The 16,143-nt window shown below is 36.7% G+C and overlaps 1 protein-coding gene across 1 annotated transcript in view; it reads left to right on the top strand.

Annotated features, from left to right (window-relative positions):
• L3MBTL4 (L3MBTL histone methyl-lysine binding protein 4) overlaps window positions 1-16,143 on the top strand; it is a 302,974-nt gene that overhangs the window by 19,686 nt on the left and 267,145 nt on the right. Inside the window, exons 5-7 of the mRNA XM_063076623.1 lie at window positions 1,097-1,188; window positions 2,719-2,873; window positions 3,956-4,032. Of these exons, the coding sequence (XP_062932693.1) occupies window positions 1,097-1,188; window positions 2,719-2,873; window positions 3,956-4,032 (324 nt within the window). The remainder of the gene's footprint in view (window positions 1-1,096; window positions 1,189-2,718; window positions 2,874-3,955; window positions 4,033-16,143) is intronic.

The raw sequence follows: 16,143 nt of genomic DNA, 5'->3' as shown, positions 1-16,143 counted from the left end.
TGTCCCCTGAGATCTGCCCCTGTGGCTAACAGCAGAGACTCAGAAGATTGCTGGATTTCATGGAAGCTGGAGACAGGCAACAGGCCTGTGTGTTTATGGGGCCTTGCTACATGCTGGCACTGGGGATAGAACAGCGAATAAAGCAAACAAAGCCTCTGTCTCCATGGGGCTTTCATTCTGGGGGGCGAAGGGAGAAGGGTCGTGGAGGACTGAGTGGCCACAGCGACACTCTTTCAGGTAGCATGCTGAAGAAAGGCCTCTCCAAGGATGTGATGTCCCACAGAGACTTGGATGAAATGAGGGAAAATTTAGCAATGCGGCTGTCTGGGTAAGAGCATCAGTTAGAGGGAAAGCAAGAGAAGGTGCCCTGGGGCAGAGTGTGCTTGGTGAGAGGAGGAGTCTCACCGAGACAGCAGAGAAGCAAGGTGAGAACAAAGGTGAGAGATGAAGTCAGAGGTGTAGCCATGGCCTTGAAGGCTGTGCAAGGAGTGTGACTTATGTTCTAAGTGTGATACTCAGAAAATATGTGTTGAACCTGTTTTATTTGGGCCAGCACTGTGTGAGCCACTTCAGGGCACATGCATGGGAAGATAAGGCCTTTTTAATGGGAAACTGGCAAAGACATGGAGCAGAAAGCTGGAGCTGCCAGCTGATCTTTGGATTGTAAAGGGGTTCCTGTAACTTCCCTTGAGTATCTGGTGTCCTGGATTGCTGCATCAGTAGGACCTCCAGTGGTCTCCGTGACCCAGCTTCCTCAGCAGTGGGGGCAGACACTGAATGCCTGTCTCATCCCTTTGCCCCTTCTGGAAAGCCTAAATGGGAGACGACACTCCCTCAAGCCACCAGGGAACCAACTCTGTACCAGTGAATATTAAAAATGCATAGGTAATGATGTGCATAATGGGAAGTCACTAGCGACAGTTTTGAGCTTAATATATTAAAAAACATTGAAACAATTTGGAGAATTTTATTTAAGTCTTTTATGGTCTGCTAAGGACATTGAATTTATGGCAGAAGACTTAATAATAATTCATTTAATATGCATGTGGTTACATCTTGTAGGTATTTTTAGTAACCCATACTTTTTTTTTTTTAGGTTATAGAAAAGATAAATTTGTTTGGATGGATTACTTGAAGGCCTGCAAATTGCAAAATGCTCCCAAGAAATTATTCATAAACAGAAGTTCTGTAAGTATTTTGTTACTCAGTGTAAATCAGCTTTTCCCCTGAGCTTAAATTTCTTCAAATTCACTATATATTCTATTTTAATCCCTTAAGACGTCATGGAAACTCTTAACTTCTTATGACTTTTCTTACTTAAATTGTCACAGTAACCTATCGACATGTCTTTTTATTTTATTTTATTCTAAAAGCATAATTAAATACTTCGATTAGATGGGGGAAAGTTAAAAACTTTATATTTAAAGGCTGCTAAAACTTAAAATGTGTTTTTAAAATGTTTTTCCTTTTAGCTTACAGTATTCATCTTTTAAACTTAGTTTTGGCATTTTAAAACCAGAAAATACTCCAGGTAAACTTTGAATCTACTCAGTCTAGATATATTTAAGTGTAAAAAAATGAAAGTAACATTTTAAATAGATTCGAGGGGTATGGTAATCATTTGGGCAGAGCACACTCCTTGTGCCATCTGTGTCCCCAGCAACCTGACTAACCTCCAGTGGGGACTGAGAGTAAGTAGTGGCCCTGACTCCTCTTGCCGTCGTCTGGTCTCAGCGGTGAGGCGGTGCGCTGGGCTGAGGGCAGGTGGACTACACAAGCCCGGGGGCAGAATTCAGAGCTGTCACCTGCCCTTGGAGTCACTGTGCAGGCCACGCACTGAATGTCTCGAGACTTTACTTTCCTGATCTTGAAGTCAGTGTTATACACTTGTCACATGTGTTTCACAGAATTGTATCAAGGAAAGAGAGTTATTGAAATGTGAAATTCCTTTAAAAATAAAATGTGTTAAAGGAAAATAAAAATTAGGGTTCAGTACAGATAGTAAAGAAGTAGAGAAAAAGGCATGTTTTGGTCCCCAGATATTGTGTGTGTACTCCTTAAATCCCAGGACTGGCTGATTATAGCTATATGAAGAGGGGGCTTTTGCAAATGATGTGTTATAGTAAACCATAGTCCATGGTATTTTTTATACTGAAAAATGTATTGATACCAAAAAAAGCATTTGCATTTTTTAACTATAATTTTGTTTATGGAGTAGCGCATGTGTTCTTTAAATGCTGAGGAAAAAAGGCATTATTTGCAGATTGAGTAATCAAATTAACTGATATTTTGGTGCTAAAAAAGAATACCTTTACAACTTTTTAAATAATGGTATTCAGAAACTATTCAAAAGTCTATGGGGAGCAGAGAAAATCATTTAATGCTACTGTATTCAGTAAACATCCTGTTTAAAAATTAATACAAATTATTATAAGAACTGAACAAGGAAAAATGAAGATAAGGGAAAGAAAATCTCCCTGCACAGCAAGGAAGAAAAGCCTGAAGGCAAGCTAGTTTCCTGGGTCTGTGTTATGAATGTAAACTACGTGACAGTTGCTGGGTATTTTTACTGGCATTTGCTGACTTTGTTCCAGAGGGTAAGTGTTGACACCCTGTGCACGTTGATGATGTAAACATCATAGAAGTTTTCATAGTGGCTCAGTCCTGTCTGGTGTCCTCTTTCTTTTTGTGCCTCTTCCCTCTCTGGTGCTGTGTTAGAATGGACCGATGCCTAAAGAATTTCAGGTTGGAATGAAGCTGGAGGCCATCGATAGGAAGAACCCTTCCTTGGTGTGTGTGGCGACCATAGCAGATATTGTCGAAGATCGCTTGCTAGTGCATTTTGACAATTGGGATGATTGTTATGATTACTGGTGAGACACCTATGTGCATTTTATTTTTGTGTGTTCCTATGTTTGGTGTTAAGAATTTATTTTAATTTCAGTACTGTCGCTGTTCTTGCTGTTCTTACAGTAAAGAACATCAGGAATTTAGTGGTTGACTTTGCACTACCTTCCCTTCCACGTTAAGGAGCCCAAGAAACGTTTTCTCCATTCTGTGAGAGGTTACCTAATGAGGCCTCGCAGAAATGGTAGGACCAATTCAGGGTGCTTCACTATATCTTGTCTGGTTTGTAAGGAAGCATTTCTATGAGGAGGAAGATAGGAACTTGCAGTGTTTTTTTTTGTTTTTTTTGGTCTGAAAAATCTTGAACTCAGCCTGTCACATTTTTAAGAGGAAAGATACAGGGAGAATGGGAGAGGAGTTTTCAAAAGCCTGTGGGGAGCAGAGAAAATGTATGCTGTGATGTCAGTAAGCTAACATTGCACAGGTTGAAAGGGTTTTCTGGATGAAAATCTGAAATATGGAAGAGGTCATGGCAAAAAATAATTTTTATAGCATTTCTTTCTAGTATGTCCTGAGTAATCTACAAGTCCCTGCCTGAGGCTGTGGTTCTTCATGTGTGTTGGGGCCCTGTTTTCCCCTTCGAACTGAGCAGCAGAGCAGAGAGGACTTGTTGTATGTGTCGTATAAGTAGAATATTCTGGGTTCTTTGAAAAGGAGAAGGAGGAAAAATGTCATCTGGAGTCCGAATGGGCTGTCCTTTTAAAATTTGGACTGTCCTATTAATATTTTCGCTTGCTGATAGCAAGAAGTGGTAGAAGTTTGTTAAAATCTTCACTCTTCAGGTATATCGCTGGCAGTTCGGGTCCTTGTCAATCATCCCCGAGTGCCACCCCTTTGTTTTGTACTTTTAAATTTCAAGAAGGTTATGTAAAAGAGAAGTTTGGTCACTCAACTGACAAATACAGTACTAAAAATTACTTCTAATTCTCTTTAGCTATGAAGCATTGTTTTCTGTGGTATCTCTCAATATCCAGAATGGTCATGACACTTGGATTCTTTCTCTGGCATTTAGCAATATGGGATCTAAAATAGAATCCTGTTTTTGCAGGTGTGATGTTAATAGTCCTTATGTCCAGCCAGTTGGTTGGTGTCAGGAGAATGGAAGAACTCTGATAGCACCACAAGGTGAGTGGAATGTCTGGGTTTTCTTGGAAGTCATCTCCAGGTGAGTGGCAATCCCCATTTTTAATTTTGTTTGTGCAAACCACGTTTTAATATAAGGAGTATGATAAAAATACTGTGCAAGATTCTGTTGACCACCAAGTGTCTGAGATCTGCATGTCCTTTCCAGTAATGAAAATGGACTGTGTTTATAAAGAGGTATAAGGCAGCCGTTAAAAAGAAGTTTCTGAAAATTTTTATCCAACTAAATGAGTACCATTGCCAAGGATCCACACTTAAAACTAGTTATTTCCAGTTACGTAATTTATCTTATAACAAGTTAATTCATTAACTGAACCAGAATATTAAATAAATATACTTAACTTTGTAATTAAATGTAGAAGTTTAGAAATCTAAGTAGTGAGAATTAACGAGTCTCCAGACTTGCCAGACCAACTTAAAGGCTTAGCTAAACATTTAAATAAGGACTCTTTCTAGTTTTCTTTTTTCTCATTACAGAAGTATTAGGAAGTATTTAGAGATTTGCCACATCAACTCTCTGTTTTTTAATTTTAAAATGAATTAGATGTAGTTGCTGTGTAATCTTAGCATTTTTAAAACGAGTATTCAAGGAGAAATTTGTTTTATTTCAGTAAATAATGTATAGGAGAAATGTAGAGTAAGGCATGTGTCATTCTAGAAGGAAACAGATATTTAGTTTTTAATTTGAACGGTTCTGGAGTTTTGCTGTTTTTTTAATCTTTTTTCCCCTTAAACAAAAAAAAAGTTAGAATTTCCTATTAATTCCTTGAATTTGGTGAAAAAAATTCAAGAATTAAAAAAAATAAACAAATCAAACAAACCCAACTTAAATTGCAAACTCTTCAAAAATATCTATTTGGTCTAGAAAGGTTATATGAAATATATAACATCTCAAATTCTGATTTTGACTCTGATTTAGAGTCATTTGTCCTAAATTTTCTGAGTAGAAGTGGCAAGATCAGACGTTCTTTTCTTGTTTCTAATCTTAAGGAAAAGCTTTCAGTCTTTCACTATTAGGTGCTTATTTGCTGTGGGATTTTTATAGATGCCTTTATCAGATTGAGGAATTTCCCTCCTATTCCTAATTTTTAAGTATTTTTATCATGAAAAAGTGGTCCTTTATTTCATTAATATGGTGTTATAATATTGATTGCTTTTCATATGCCGAATCAATCTTGTGTCCCTGTGATAAATCCCACTAGTTTTTGTCTATTATATATAAACATGTTGTTGCATTTGTTTTGCTAGTATTTTCTTGAGGTTTTTGTGTCTATATTTATAATCTCATACACTCTTTTAAAATGTGTTTATTCCTAACAGAGTATCTAAGTCTGCTCTGAGGGCTAAGGAAAAACAGGAAGAAGAATAAATGGAAAAGCTTAGTTATTTAACATATTTATTCACATTATGGTTGCTTGTCTTTAAGACAGACTCAACTGTGTCATGAAAGGGTTTCTTCTTGTGATGTTGCAAGGAGTTGACCTTTCATGGTGGACTTCATTGAGCCCCAGACAACTACCTATTTGCTATAATTATATTTACAATGAAAATTCAATTAGATCAGCCATTTAATCAAAGTATGAACAAGATACTGAAGTGTAATGAAAATATGGGGATATTTCAAAAAGTTCATGGAAGGATTCATATTGTCTTCTGATTCCCTATTTCCAGGAACTTTTTGAAGTGCCATGTATATTCAAAGAAACTATGAGCAAAATTTTGGTGAAGACAGTTAAAGCTTTGTAGTAAACAAAATTGCTTAAAGCTGATGATCAGTTAATGATGTGGTGGCCTATAGGTTAGTGTGAAAACATGAAAGCACCAAAGATGTTAAGCCCTTGCTAGCTGTGTAAGAGAGGAAAAGTTTGAAGCCACAGATAGTAGAAGGGTCCTTGAGGCAGGATAATGGAATGCTGTGAGCTCAGGTAGTTTGCAAGTAGGTGTTTAGACATTAGACTTTAAAAGGAAAACCAACTCACATGATCTTTAGATATTCTCTCCCCTAAGACAAGGCTGGAGCTAGACTGCTTGATTATATGTAAATATATATGTGTTTATTAGAGAGAGAGAGAAAGAGAAAGAAGGAGTTTAAATATAGTGAGATATAAAAAGATATTAAACATTGTCTGTTTCAATGATTTGTGTCTGTTAGTAATTTGGCTTTAAAATTTGTTAGCTGTAGTTATTTTACTTAAGTGAATTTGTATTTTAAACATTATTTATGCCTATGGATTTTTGTAGTACATTTTATTTTATGGTTTCAATTGCATTGCTAGAAAAAAATGTGTTTGCTATATTTGTCATGGCTCGTGTGTGTGTGTGTGTGTGTGTGTGTGTGTGTGTGTAATTGCACTTCTGAGAGCAATTAAAGTGCCTGAAAGTAGAACAGCATGTGCTGATCTGCATAGTTGCCCCTGGTGTATACTCAGATAAAAGAGCCTCTTGGGGTGGGGGGCAGTTTTCAAAACATGTAAATTATAAAATGTACAGATGCTTCTCACTACTACAAGCGTACTTCAGAAAGTTCATGGAAAAATGGGATCAAAAGATAATACAAATATTTCTGTGAACTTGGAAAAATATTTCCATGAACACGGAAATATTTGTATTTTCTTTTAATTCTATTTTTTCATGAACTTTTTAAAGTACCCTCATATAATTTGATTCAAGGTGTTAGATATTCTATTCGATATCTTTCTGGAGAATATTTTAAAATATGGCAAAAATCTTTTTTTCAGGAGAAACAATCTGCTGGAATTTTAGTTGAAGTCACAGAATGACAAAAAGATGTTAGATGAATGCTAATAACACAAGTCTTAACATTTGAAGAAGAAAAGCTCCTCTCCACAAGCGTTGCTGGGCCCCGCAGTGACATTTTGATCTCCCTTCTGTGAGGGCTGGGCAAGTTCAGTTAAGAATCACCTCCTTGCAAATAGGGGTAAACCTAGTCCTTTTGCTGAAGTAAAAATCACCTAGTAGCATAGTTTTAGGTGGTACAGCGCATAGCCAACTCTGCACGGTTAAAAATTAGATTTGTTTATTAAACAATATCAAATAGATTGCCAGCTGAAAGTTACATTTCTTGCTTTTTTCAGTTACTTTGAAAGGTACTGCTGTTTTTAAAATAATTTCGATTTTTTTGTACATATGTGATTTCCAGTACTCTATATTGCTGAGAATGGATTGCTTATCAGTTGAAACAGTGCTGAGAAGACTTTAGACAATCTTCTATGTGTGAAAATCTGTCCTACAGTTGACGACAGGGCCCTGCACCCCAGCCAGCGTCCCACAGATTCTGGGCAGGTAGACAGGTGGACAGGAAGCCCTGCAGAGCCATGAAGGCTGTTGGGGCATGTGGGCTGACGACGGGACTGTGTCCTCAGGAAGGACTACACTGCATAGAGTGCCTCTCCAAATGCAGATTGCTGTTCACGTTGGAGCGCAGACTGCAGCTAAACTCAAATTCAGTTCAGCAAACATCTCTTTAGTGGCTTCTATTTTGACAGAATGGGAAGAACTGAATAAAAATAAAACATGATGCCTACCCTGAAAGAAGGATTCTATTTATTTATGTTTGTAACAGCTTTATTGAGGTGTAATTCACATACTGTACAGTTCATCCATTTAAGTGTACAATTCAGTGGTTTTTATCATATTTACAGAATTGCATAACCATCACCCCAGAAGGAAATCCAGAACCACTTAGCTGTTATTCCCCAGCCCTCCATACTCCCAAGCCTTTGGCAACTATTAGTCTACTTTCTGTTTTTATAGAGTTGCCTATTCTAGACATTTTATGTAAGTAAGAATAGTATAACAGGTGGCCTTTGTGTCTGGCTTCTTTCATTAAGCGTAATTATTTTAAGGTTCATCCACAATGTAGCATGTATCAGTACATCATTTTCTTTTTATTTCCAAATAATATTTTATCGAATGTGTAAACTACATTTTGGTTTTCTGTTCATCAGCTGATGGGCATTCAGGTTGTTTCTACTTTGGGGCTATTTTGAATAATGCTGCTAGGAGCATTTGTGCATGAGTTTTTACGTGAGAATATGTTTTCAGTTCTCTTGGGTGTGCACGTAGGAGTGGAATTGCTGGGACATATAGTAATTCTACATTTAATTTATTAAGGAACTGCCAAACTGTCTTCCACAGCAACTGCACCGTTTTACGTTCTCATCAGCAGCATATGAGATCATCAGTCTCTGCATGTCCTTAGCAACACTGTTTTATGTAGCCATTGTAGTGGGCGTGAACTGGAATCTCATTTTTGGATTTTTTTTTTTAATGCCCAGTAAGTCAGGTGACTTTACACACTTGTCTGTTTTCATGGCATCTTTGTGAAGTTTTTGTCAATTATTTCAGTTACATAGCTGAAGAACTTATGTCCTTATAAGAGAGAGCGGATAACTTGCTCCAGGCTTCTCCCGTGATGTGTAGGAGGTCTGGTCCCAGGCCCTGGTAGCTGACTTCAAGAACTCTTTTGCCCTTTCCTTTTTCCCATGTTGCGTGGAGTCCTGCACGTGGGCTTCTGAGTGTAACAGAAGGAATGCTTCCTGGGCAGTGCTGGGAACACAGGGCAGGGGGATGTTAATTCCAACTTCTTACGTCGACAAGTTCACATTGTTAAGTAGTGTCTGAATTAGTCTTTGAAGAATTTGTAAAATTTTAAATTGAGAAATGGGGTGGAAGAGAATATCAGGTAGAAGGAACAATATACACAAAAAAAGATGGCAGAAAGTTACTGCCATACTTAAGGTATTTTAAAAATATTTTAAGTATTTTTTAAAATATTATGAGTAATGAACTAGGCTGCAGGGTATGGGTGGGGGGAGAGGGGAATAAGAGATGAGAAGTGACAGAATATTAGGCTCAGACTGATTTACGGTTGACCTTTTAAATGTTTTTACTTTATTTAAAATTTCAAATAATTTTAATGATCCAAAAGAGTTGCAAGAATAGCAAACAGAACTCATCCCTACAAACCATATGAGATTAAGTTGTCAAAATTAACATTTGCTAGTGGTCCAATAATATCCTTTATAAAAAACAAGAAAGCAGAAAAACATACAGATTTAATCCAGGAACACATGTCGTATTTATTAGTCATGTCTCTTTGAATCTTTTAATCTGCAACAATTCTTCAGTCTTTCCTTGACTTTTATGCCCTTGACATTTCTGAAGATAACAGGCAGGCTATTTTGTAACATGCCCCTCACTTCAGGTTTGTCTGATATTTCCTCACGATTAGTTAGTGGGTTACGCATCTGTGGAGGGACATCCAGAAGCGATGCTGTATTCTTACTGCCTCATGTCAGGTGGTGTGCAGTTTCAGTCTCTTTCCTATTAAAGGTAATTTGGTCATTTGATTAAAGTGTGTGTGCCAAGTTTCTCCACTGTAAAATTACTCTTTTTCCTTTTGTAATTAGTACATATTTGCTGTGGAATTACTTTGAGATTATGTAAATATTCTATTCCTCTTCAAACTTCCACCCACTAGGTCTTAGCATCCATTAGTATTTATTAGATGAGTTAGTTTTTAGTATGATGTTTGCCAGATGGTGATGTTCTAATTCCATTATTTCTTCTGTGTTTATTAATTGGCTTGTCTTCTTCTGAAATTTACTTATTTATTCTTTTTTTCTTATTTTTATACTTACATTATTATGGAGTCATGGATCCCTATTTTATTCAGTGTACCATAATCTGTTACTATCATTATGTAGGACCAGGGGTTTGGGGTGCATAGAAAGGTTGGCAAGCCACCTTCCTTGGTCTCAGGGAGTTGGCAGTCAACTGGGGATTGTTGGGTAAGCTAATAAATAACTGTTGTAGACGATTGCAAGGTAATTGATCAAAGAGGTAACACCTAGCCAGGAAGAGTAAGAAATTCTTCAGGGAGCAAATTATGTGATGGTATATTTCTCAAATTGCCACAAACTTAGTGGCTTAAAACATCACAAATTTATTACCTTACAGTTCTGGAGGTCAGGAGTCCAAAATGGGTTTTACTTCAGTTTTAGAATGTTAATAAGGAGTTAGTAGGGAAGTTAGATTAAGCCCATTTTATTACAGATCTTTAAAAGCAATAATGTGGATTTTATAGTCAAAGCTGTGATTTACCTATGTTTAGGGGGAGTTGGGGGGCAATAGTAGACAGATGAGAAAGGAAGAGTGGGGAGACCATGAGGGAGATTCAGATTTGTGAAAATGAGAGGGAGGGGCCTTACGTAGAGCTGTGGGTTGGGCTAGGGCCATGTGAGACACTTTAGGATTGCTTCTTACGTAAGTGGCAAGCAGCTGAGCAAGACACATACGAGCTCTTTATTCAGAGTTTCTTGTAGTCTGGAAGGCTCTGTGAATTGACGGGTCAGGGAAATTTGTTTCCTGACCTTGCAAGGCTCTCTTCTTATAAATATCATCTTGTTTTGTTCCACAGTAAGAGTATTTTAACATGATAGCAAAAAGCCACCTAAAAGGGGAAAGAAAGTATTTCGCTAACTGTGGGACAATTTCCTGTGACCATTTGATACAACATGTTTTATGTTATTGTGTCTGTGCCTTTGGTAGACATTCAACTTCCAGAGGTTCCACACGGTGACCTCACTGTGATTCCACCAGAAGGTGATTCCTGTGCAGTAGCAAGATGTCATTATTCTTTCTCTGTTCCTTAAATTGACTGCAAATCATATCACCATTTCCCAAGTGCGTTTCACAGAGGGTGAATTCCTTTCACATCTTATAGAAATATTGTGAAAAGATACTGATCTCTTTCTCTGGAAAGAGTGCTCAGACAGCCAAATTCTACTCCTCGTGAATCAAACTTTATTTTACCATTGGATCCTTATACATAATCACCAATGAAGTGAAGCTGTAGATGCCCTATAAGTAGAACTTCTTTAAAATAAAAGTTAAATATATTTATTATTATATGAAACTATTGGAAATTTGTAAAATATGAAACATTATAATGAGTAAATTAAAAATATTATCATAGTATATTGTTATAGTTCTACATTGTTATTATTGTTGTTAATCCCTTACTGTGCCTGATTTATAAATTAAACTTTATCACAGGTATGTACACATAGGAAAAAGCATGGTATATATAGGATTTGGTACTATACACATTTTTAGGCATCCATTGGAGGTCTTGGAATGTGTCTCCTGTGGATAAGGGGAGACTACTGTATGTGAAAATCCACAGGGAACATCATATTCAATGAGAAAGACTGAAAACTTTTCCTTTAAGATCAAGAACAAGGCAAAGATGCCCACTTAACACCAGTTCTTTTCAAAATAGTACTAAAAGTTCTAGCTAGAATAATTAGGCAAGAAAAAGAAGTAAAAGGCATCCTAATTTGACAGGGAGAAGTAAAATTATCTCTTTTATCAGATGATGTGATCGTATATGTAGAAAACCCTAAAGATTCCCCCCCAAAACCTCTTAGAACTAATAAACCAATTCAGCAAAGTAGCAGGATACAAAATCAATACACAAAAATCAGGTGCATTTCTACACAGTGAACAATCTGTAAAGGAAATGAAGAAAACACCTCCATTTACAATAAAAACAAAAAGAATAAAATACTTAGGAAGTAACTTAATCCCCTTTTCACATATTGCTAGATTTGATTTCCCTGTAGTTTGCTGATTTTAACACCCATGTTTGTGAAGGATATTGGTCCATAGTTTTCTTTCTTTCAATTTCTTTGTGTGGTTTTCATATGAGGGTATTGATGACCCCATAATTGAATTGGAAAAGTGTTTCTTTCATATATTTTCTGGACGAATAGGCTTAGAATTAGTATTATTTATTCTTGAAATAGTTGGTAGAATTCACCAATGAAGCCATCTGGGGCTGAAGTTTTGTTTAAAGGTTTTAACTACAAATTCAATTTTGCTAATTTCATTTTGTTGTCAGAGTATGTACTTTATATTATTTCCATTCTTTAAAATAACACTGAGTTGTGTTTTTCCCCCAGTGGCTTAGAATATTATTTCTTGTGAATGTTCCACAGTCATTGAAAAGAATGTGCATTTTGCTGTTTTCACATGGAGTGTTCGGTAAATATCAATTAATCCAAGTTGGCTGAGTGTTGTTCGTGTCTTCTACAGTCTTACTGATTTGCTGTTTACTTGTTCTGTTGATTACTGAGAGAAGATTCAGTCTAGCAATAATTGCGTATTTCTCCTTTTGGTTCTATAGGTTTTTGCTTTGTATATTTTGAAGCTCTGATATTATATGTACACACTTTTAGAATTATTTTGTCCTCTTAAAGAATTGACCTGTTTATCATTATCTCATGATCCTTTTTATCCCTGGTAATGATTCTTTAGCCACTTCAGCTTTCTTTCAGTTAATGCTTACATTGCATATCTTTTTCCATACTTTAACATTTTATTTATTTATGTATTTATATTTAAAGTGGGCTTCTTATAACAACATATTGTTGGTTTTAGCTTGTTTTTAAATCCACTTTGACCATCTCTCTTTCAATTGAGCTTTTAAAAGTATTTAGTAAATTTATTTATGATTGGATCTAAATACCTCCCCATGTTAGTGGTTCCCTATTTATCCTATATGTTTTGATTCCTTTTTGCATCTTTTCCTGACATTTTAATCATTTTATTGAGTATTATTTAATGCTTCCATTTCATCTGCACTGTTGAGTTTTTAATTATATCTCTTAAAAATACTTATCACTTTATCTAGTGTTTACAATATACCTATTATTACAATTTATTATATCATTTTTCCTACAGTGCAAGAACCTTGCAACAGTTTACTTCCATTTTCTCTCTCTTACGCTTTCTGCCCTTGTTGTCTTCCTTCCAGATGACTTTTGTTCTTATAAAAGTAACAAACAAGTAAAATAAGAAGTAAAAGCAATTTTGCTTCACACCCCTAAATACTGTTACTGTGTTTGTTTTAGTCTATGAAATGATCTTTTAGTGTGTTTAATAATAAGGAAAGATGTCTTATTTTTGCCTTTATGCTTGCCATTTCCCCACTCTTAATTTCTTTGTGTAAATTAAATTTCCATCTGGTATCATGATCCTTCTCCCTGAAGAAATTTCTTTAGAAAGTTCTTATAGCACAGGTTTGATACATTATCTCAGCTTTTGTTTGTCTGGAAAAGCTTTTATTTTGCCTTAACATTTTAAAAATATTTTTTCAGGATATAGAATTCTGGGTTGACAGTTTTTTCCCCCCTTCATTTCTAGGTGTCACCACATTGTCTTCTGACTTTCATAGTTTCTGGGTAGAAGTCTACTGTGATTCCTATCTATGTTCCTCTTAATGTAATTTTTATTTTCCCTCTGGCTGCCTTAAAATTTTTCTCTTTATCTTTAGTGCACAGCAGGGGAGCTTCCTCTGATTTCCTGTCTTGCTCTTCATCTTTTCCTTGAGCACTTGGGGGATGCCCATTGAAAATAGCTTGTGAGTGAGTGTGAGCTCTGCATTAAGTCTGGGGCCTCAGCTCTTCCAGACTGACACACTATCCTCATTTGGCCTTTAAGAATTTGTTAAAATGTTAGCTAATTTCTTTTTACCCACTTGGATGGACACCTCTTCCTCCTGTACTAGGTGGGTTGAAACAGAAGTTATAGCCTTGGGAATCTTACACACTCACAGAGCAGTGACCTCTCAATCCCTCCTATCACCTGCATCCAGGTGAAATATTTGAGTTTTTTGTCTGTTCCTAGAGGACCTTGTCTCTCTTTGGATTTTTGTTTATTTCGTTGCCTTAGAACTTCAGATCTCTGATAGGCTTGGAAATTTATGATTTTTCAGATTATTTGGCTTTTTCTTATTGCAGGGAGTGGGTAGCAGTCTTCTGTGACTTTCTACATTCTACACAGAAACAGAACTCACCCCTTTATTTTCCAATAGCATTTTTATTTTATGAATCTTCTCTTATCTCTCTAAGAGTATTAATTAAATGTTGTTGTTGTTTTTTCCCCCCAACTTTTTGGCTTAAATCTTCTTCTCCCTATATTGTCCCTGTTTTTTCGAAATTCCTTTTTGTTGCTATTTGTTTGTTTTTGTGTCTACTTATTGGGGTCTTCAAATCCGCAATGCATCTTAATTATCCTTTCATTTTTAAGAATAAGGTCCTGAAGCACTGGGTAAAATCTCTGGGTGCTCTGATGGAGTTTGTCAGCTTGTGAGCCTCCCTATAGGGTGTTCAGGTGGAAACCAGGAGATTTTATTTTGGCACCTCCAAATGCCAATATAACTAGGACTCTGTGGTCAGTTTTCACCGGAAGGGGTGTTCTGTTCTTCTGACTGGTATATGTGTGTTGGGAGGTAGGTGCAGATGGGTGGGGAGGGGGCTTCTAGCTTTCTGAGATGAAGGTGACAGAGCGGGTAGAAAGGTCATTGTTCTGTGATTTCTTAAGATCCCCAATGCTGTAACTTCTCTGTTTTGACGTACCCAGATATGAAAACCTCCAGACTTTTGCCTTAATGTATGTGTGTGGGGAGGTTGGTTGCCTAGTCGTGTGGTGACTCGGTGGGTCTGACAGTTTCCATCAGGCTTTAAGACAATCATCTGATTTTAGCCCCACAATGCTGCCTTCAGAAGTATCCATGCCTGCAATTCCTGAAGCTTTCCTGGATCCTGTAACATAAATTAGCTGTTTTGTACTGGCATTTTCCTTTAGATTTATGTTTTAGCTTTCTTAATATTGTTGAGTCAGTATTCATTCATTTGTTTCCTTTTCACACTTCCAGGAATTTTTGTTGATTTTTTTCATCTGCTTTTCACTTTTTACATATTCTTATTATGGCTTTATGTCCTCATATTAATTTTGTTTTTATTTTTGTTCATAAGTAACATTATATTTGTACTGTTTTTAACTGCACAGTTTTCCCATTTAGTTATTTTCTGTTTCTCCTTCCATCCAAGTTAGTTACTTCTGTCAAGGAAATAGCAGCTGATGCTAATCCCTTCATATTAGACACTATGAGCTAACTAGTTTATCAAACCTTTCCAACATTTTAGTGCCTTTAACACATTAAGAATTTATTTCTTGCTCCTGTCACAGTACAGTCATGGTTGATATGGGTTAGTTCTGCTCTGTGCAGTTATTCTGAGGCTTCTCCGGGTCCTTGGCAATCTTTTCATTAGCCTGGATATGGGAAAAGAACTGATGGTTACACTTGGGAGGGCTTTAGGGGCCAAACTTGGAAGTAGCTAATTATATCATTTTTACCCACATATTTTGGCCAGAGCTCAGTCATGTGACTACATCTAACTGTGTAGGAGCCCAGGAAATGCAGTTCAGCTATCTTTCCAAGAGGAAAAGGAAAACAGCTTGAACCATTAGCCATCCCATGCTATTGCTAGCTCCCATCCAATTGCATGTACACTCACACACTCTATGTTCATGAACCCATTCTCTTTTTCATTATTGTTTGTACTATAAGAACTGGATTATATTAGGTACATACTTTAACATCTTTTATTTTTTTATCTTGGTCAACTGTGTTTTATGGCAAATCCCTTCTGACTCATTTGGTATAGTTCTAATTCTTTCTTTATAATGACTGCATAATATTCTATGATGTGTTATACCAAAATTAATTCAACATTTTCTCTGTTGAAAGACTCATTTAAAAAGTGTCTTTATTGGGCCGACCCCGTGGCTCACTTGGGAGAATGTGGCGCTGGGAGCGCAGCAGCGCTGGGAGCGCCAAGGCCACAGGTTCAGATCCTATATAGGGATGGCCAGTGCGCTCACTGGCTGAACGTGGTGCAGGCAACACCAAGCCAAGGGTTACAATCCCCTTACCGGTCACACACGCACACACACAAAAAAAGTGTCTTTATTGGATAATTCAGTGGCATTTAGAAGGGAGAACAGCTAAAATATATGTTTATTTCTGCATTTTTAAACTGGAAGTCTAGCATTCAGACTTGAGAATGAATGCTGAATGAAAGCTTATGTTCAGAGAATAAAGCTGTAATAATTGATATATTGGGAGGTAATGAAATGTACTTTGTGTAAATAATAGCAGTAGGTTTCTCTAGTTTCTCTAGAATTACCAGTTGGCTGGACCTATTTAGTAGATATTCTGCA

This window comes from Cynocephalus volans, chromosome 13 (genome assembly GCF_027409185.1).
Source record: "Cynocephalus volans isolate mCynVol1 chromosome 13, mCynVol1.pri, whole genome shotgun sequence".
In the NCBI taxonomy this organism is placed as follows: Eukaryota; Metazoa; Chordata; class Mammalia; order Dermoptera; family Cynocephalidae; genus Cynocephalus; species Cynocephalus volans.
This window is presented reverse-complemented; position numbering and strand designations above follow the sequence as displayed.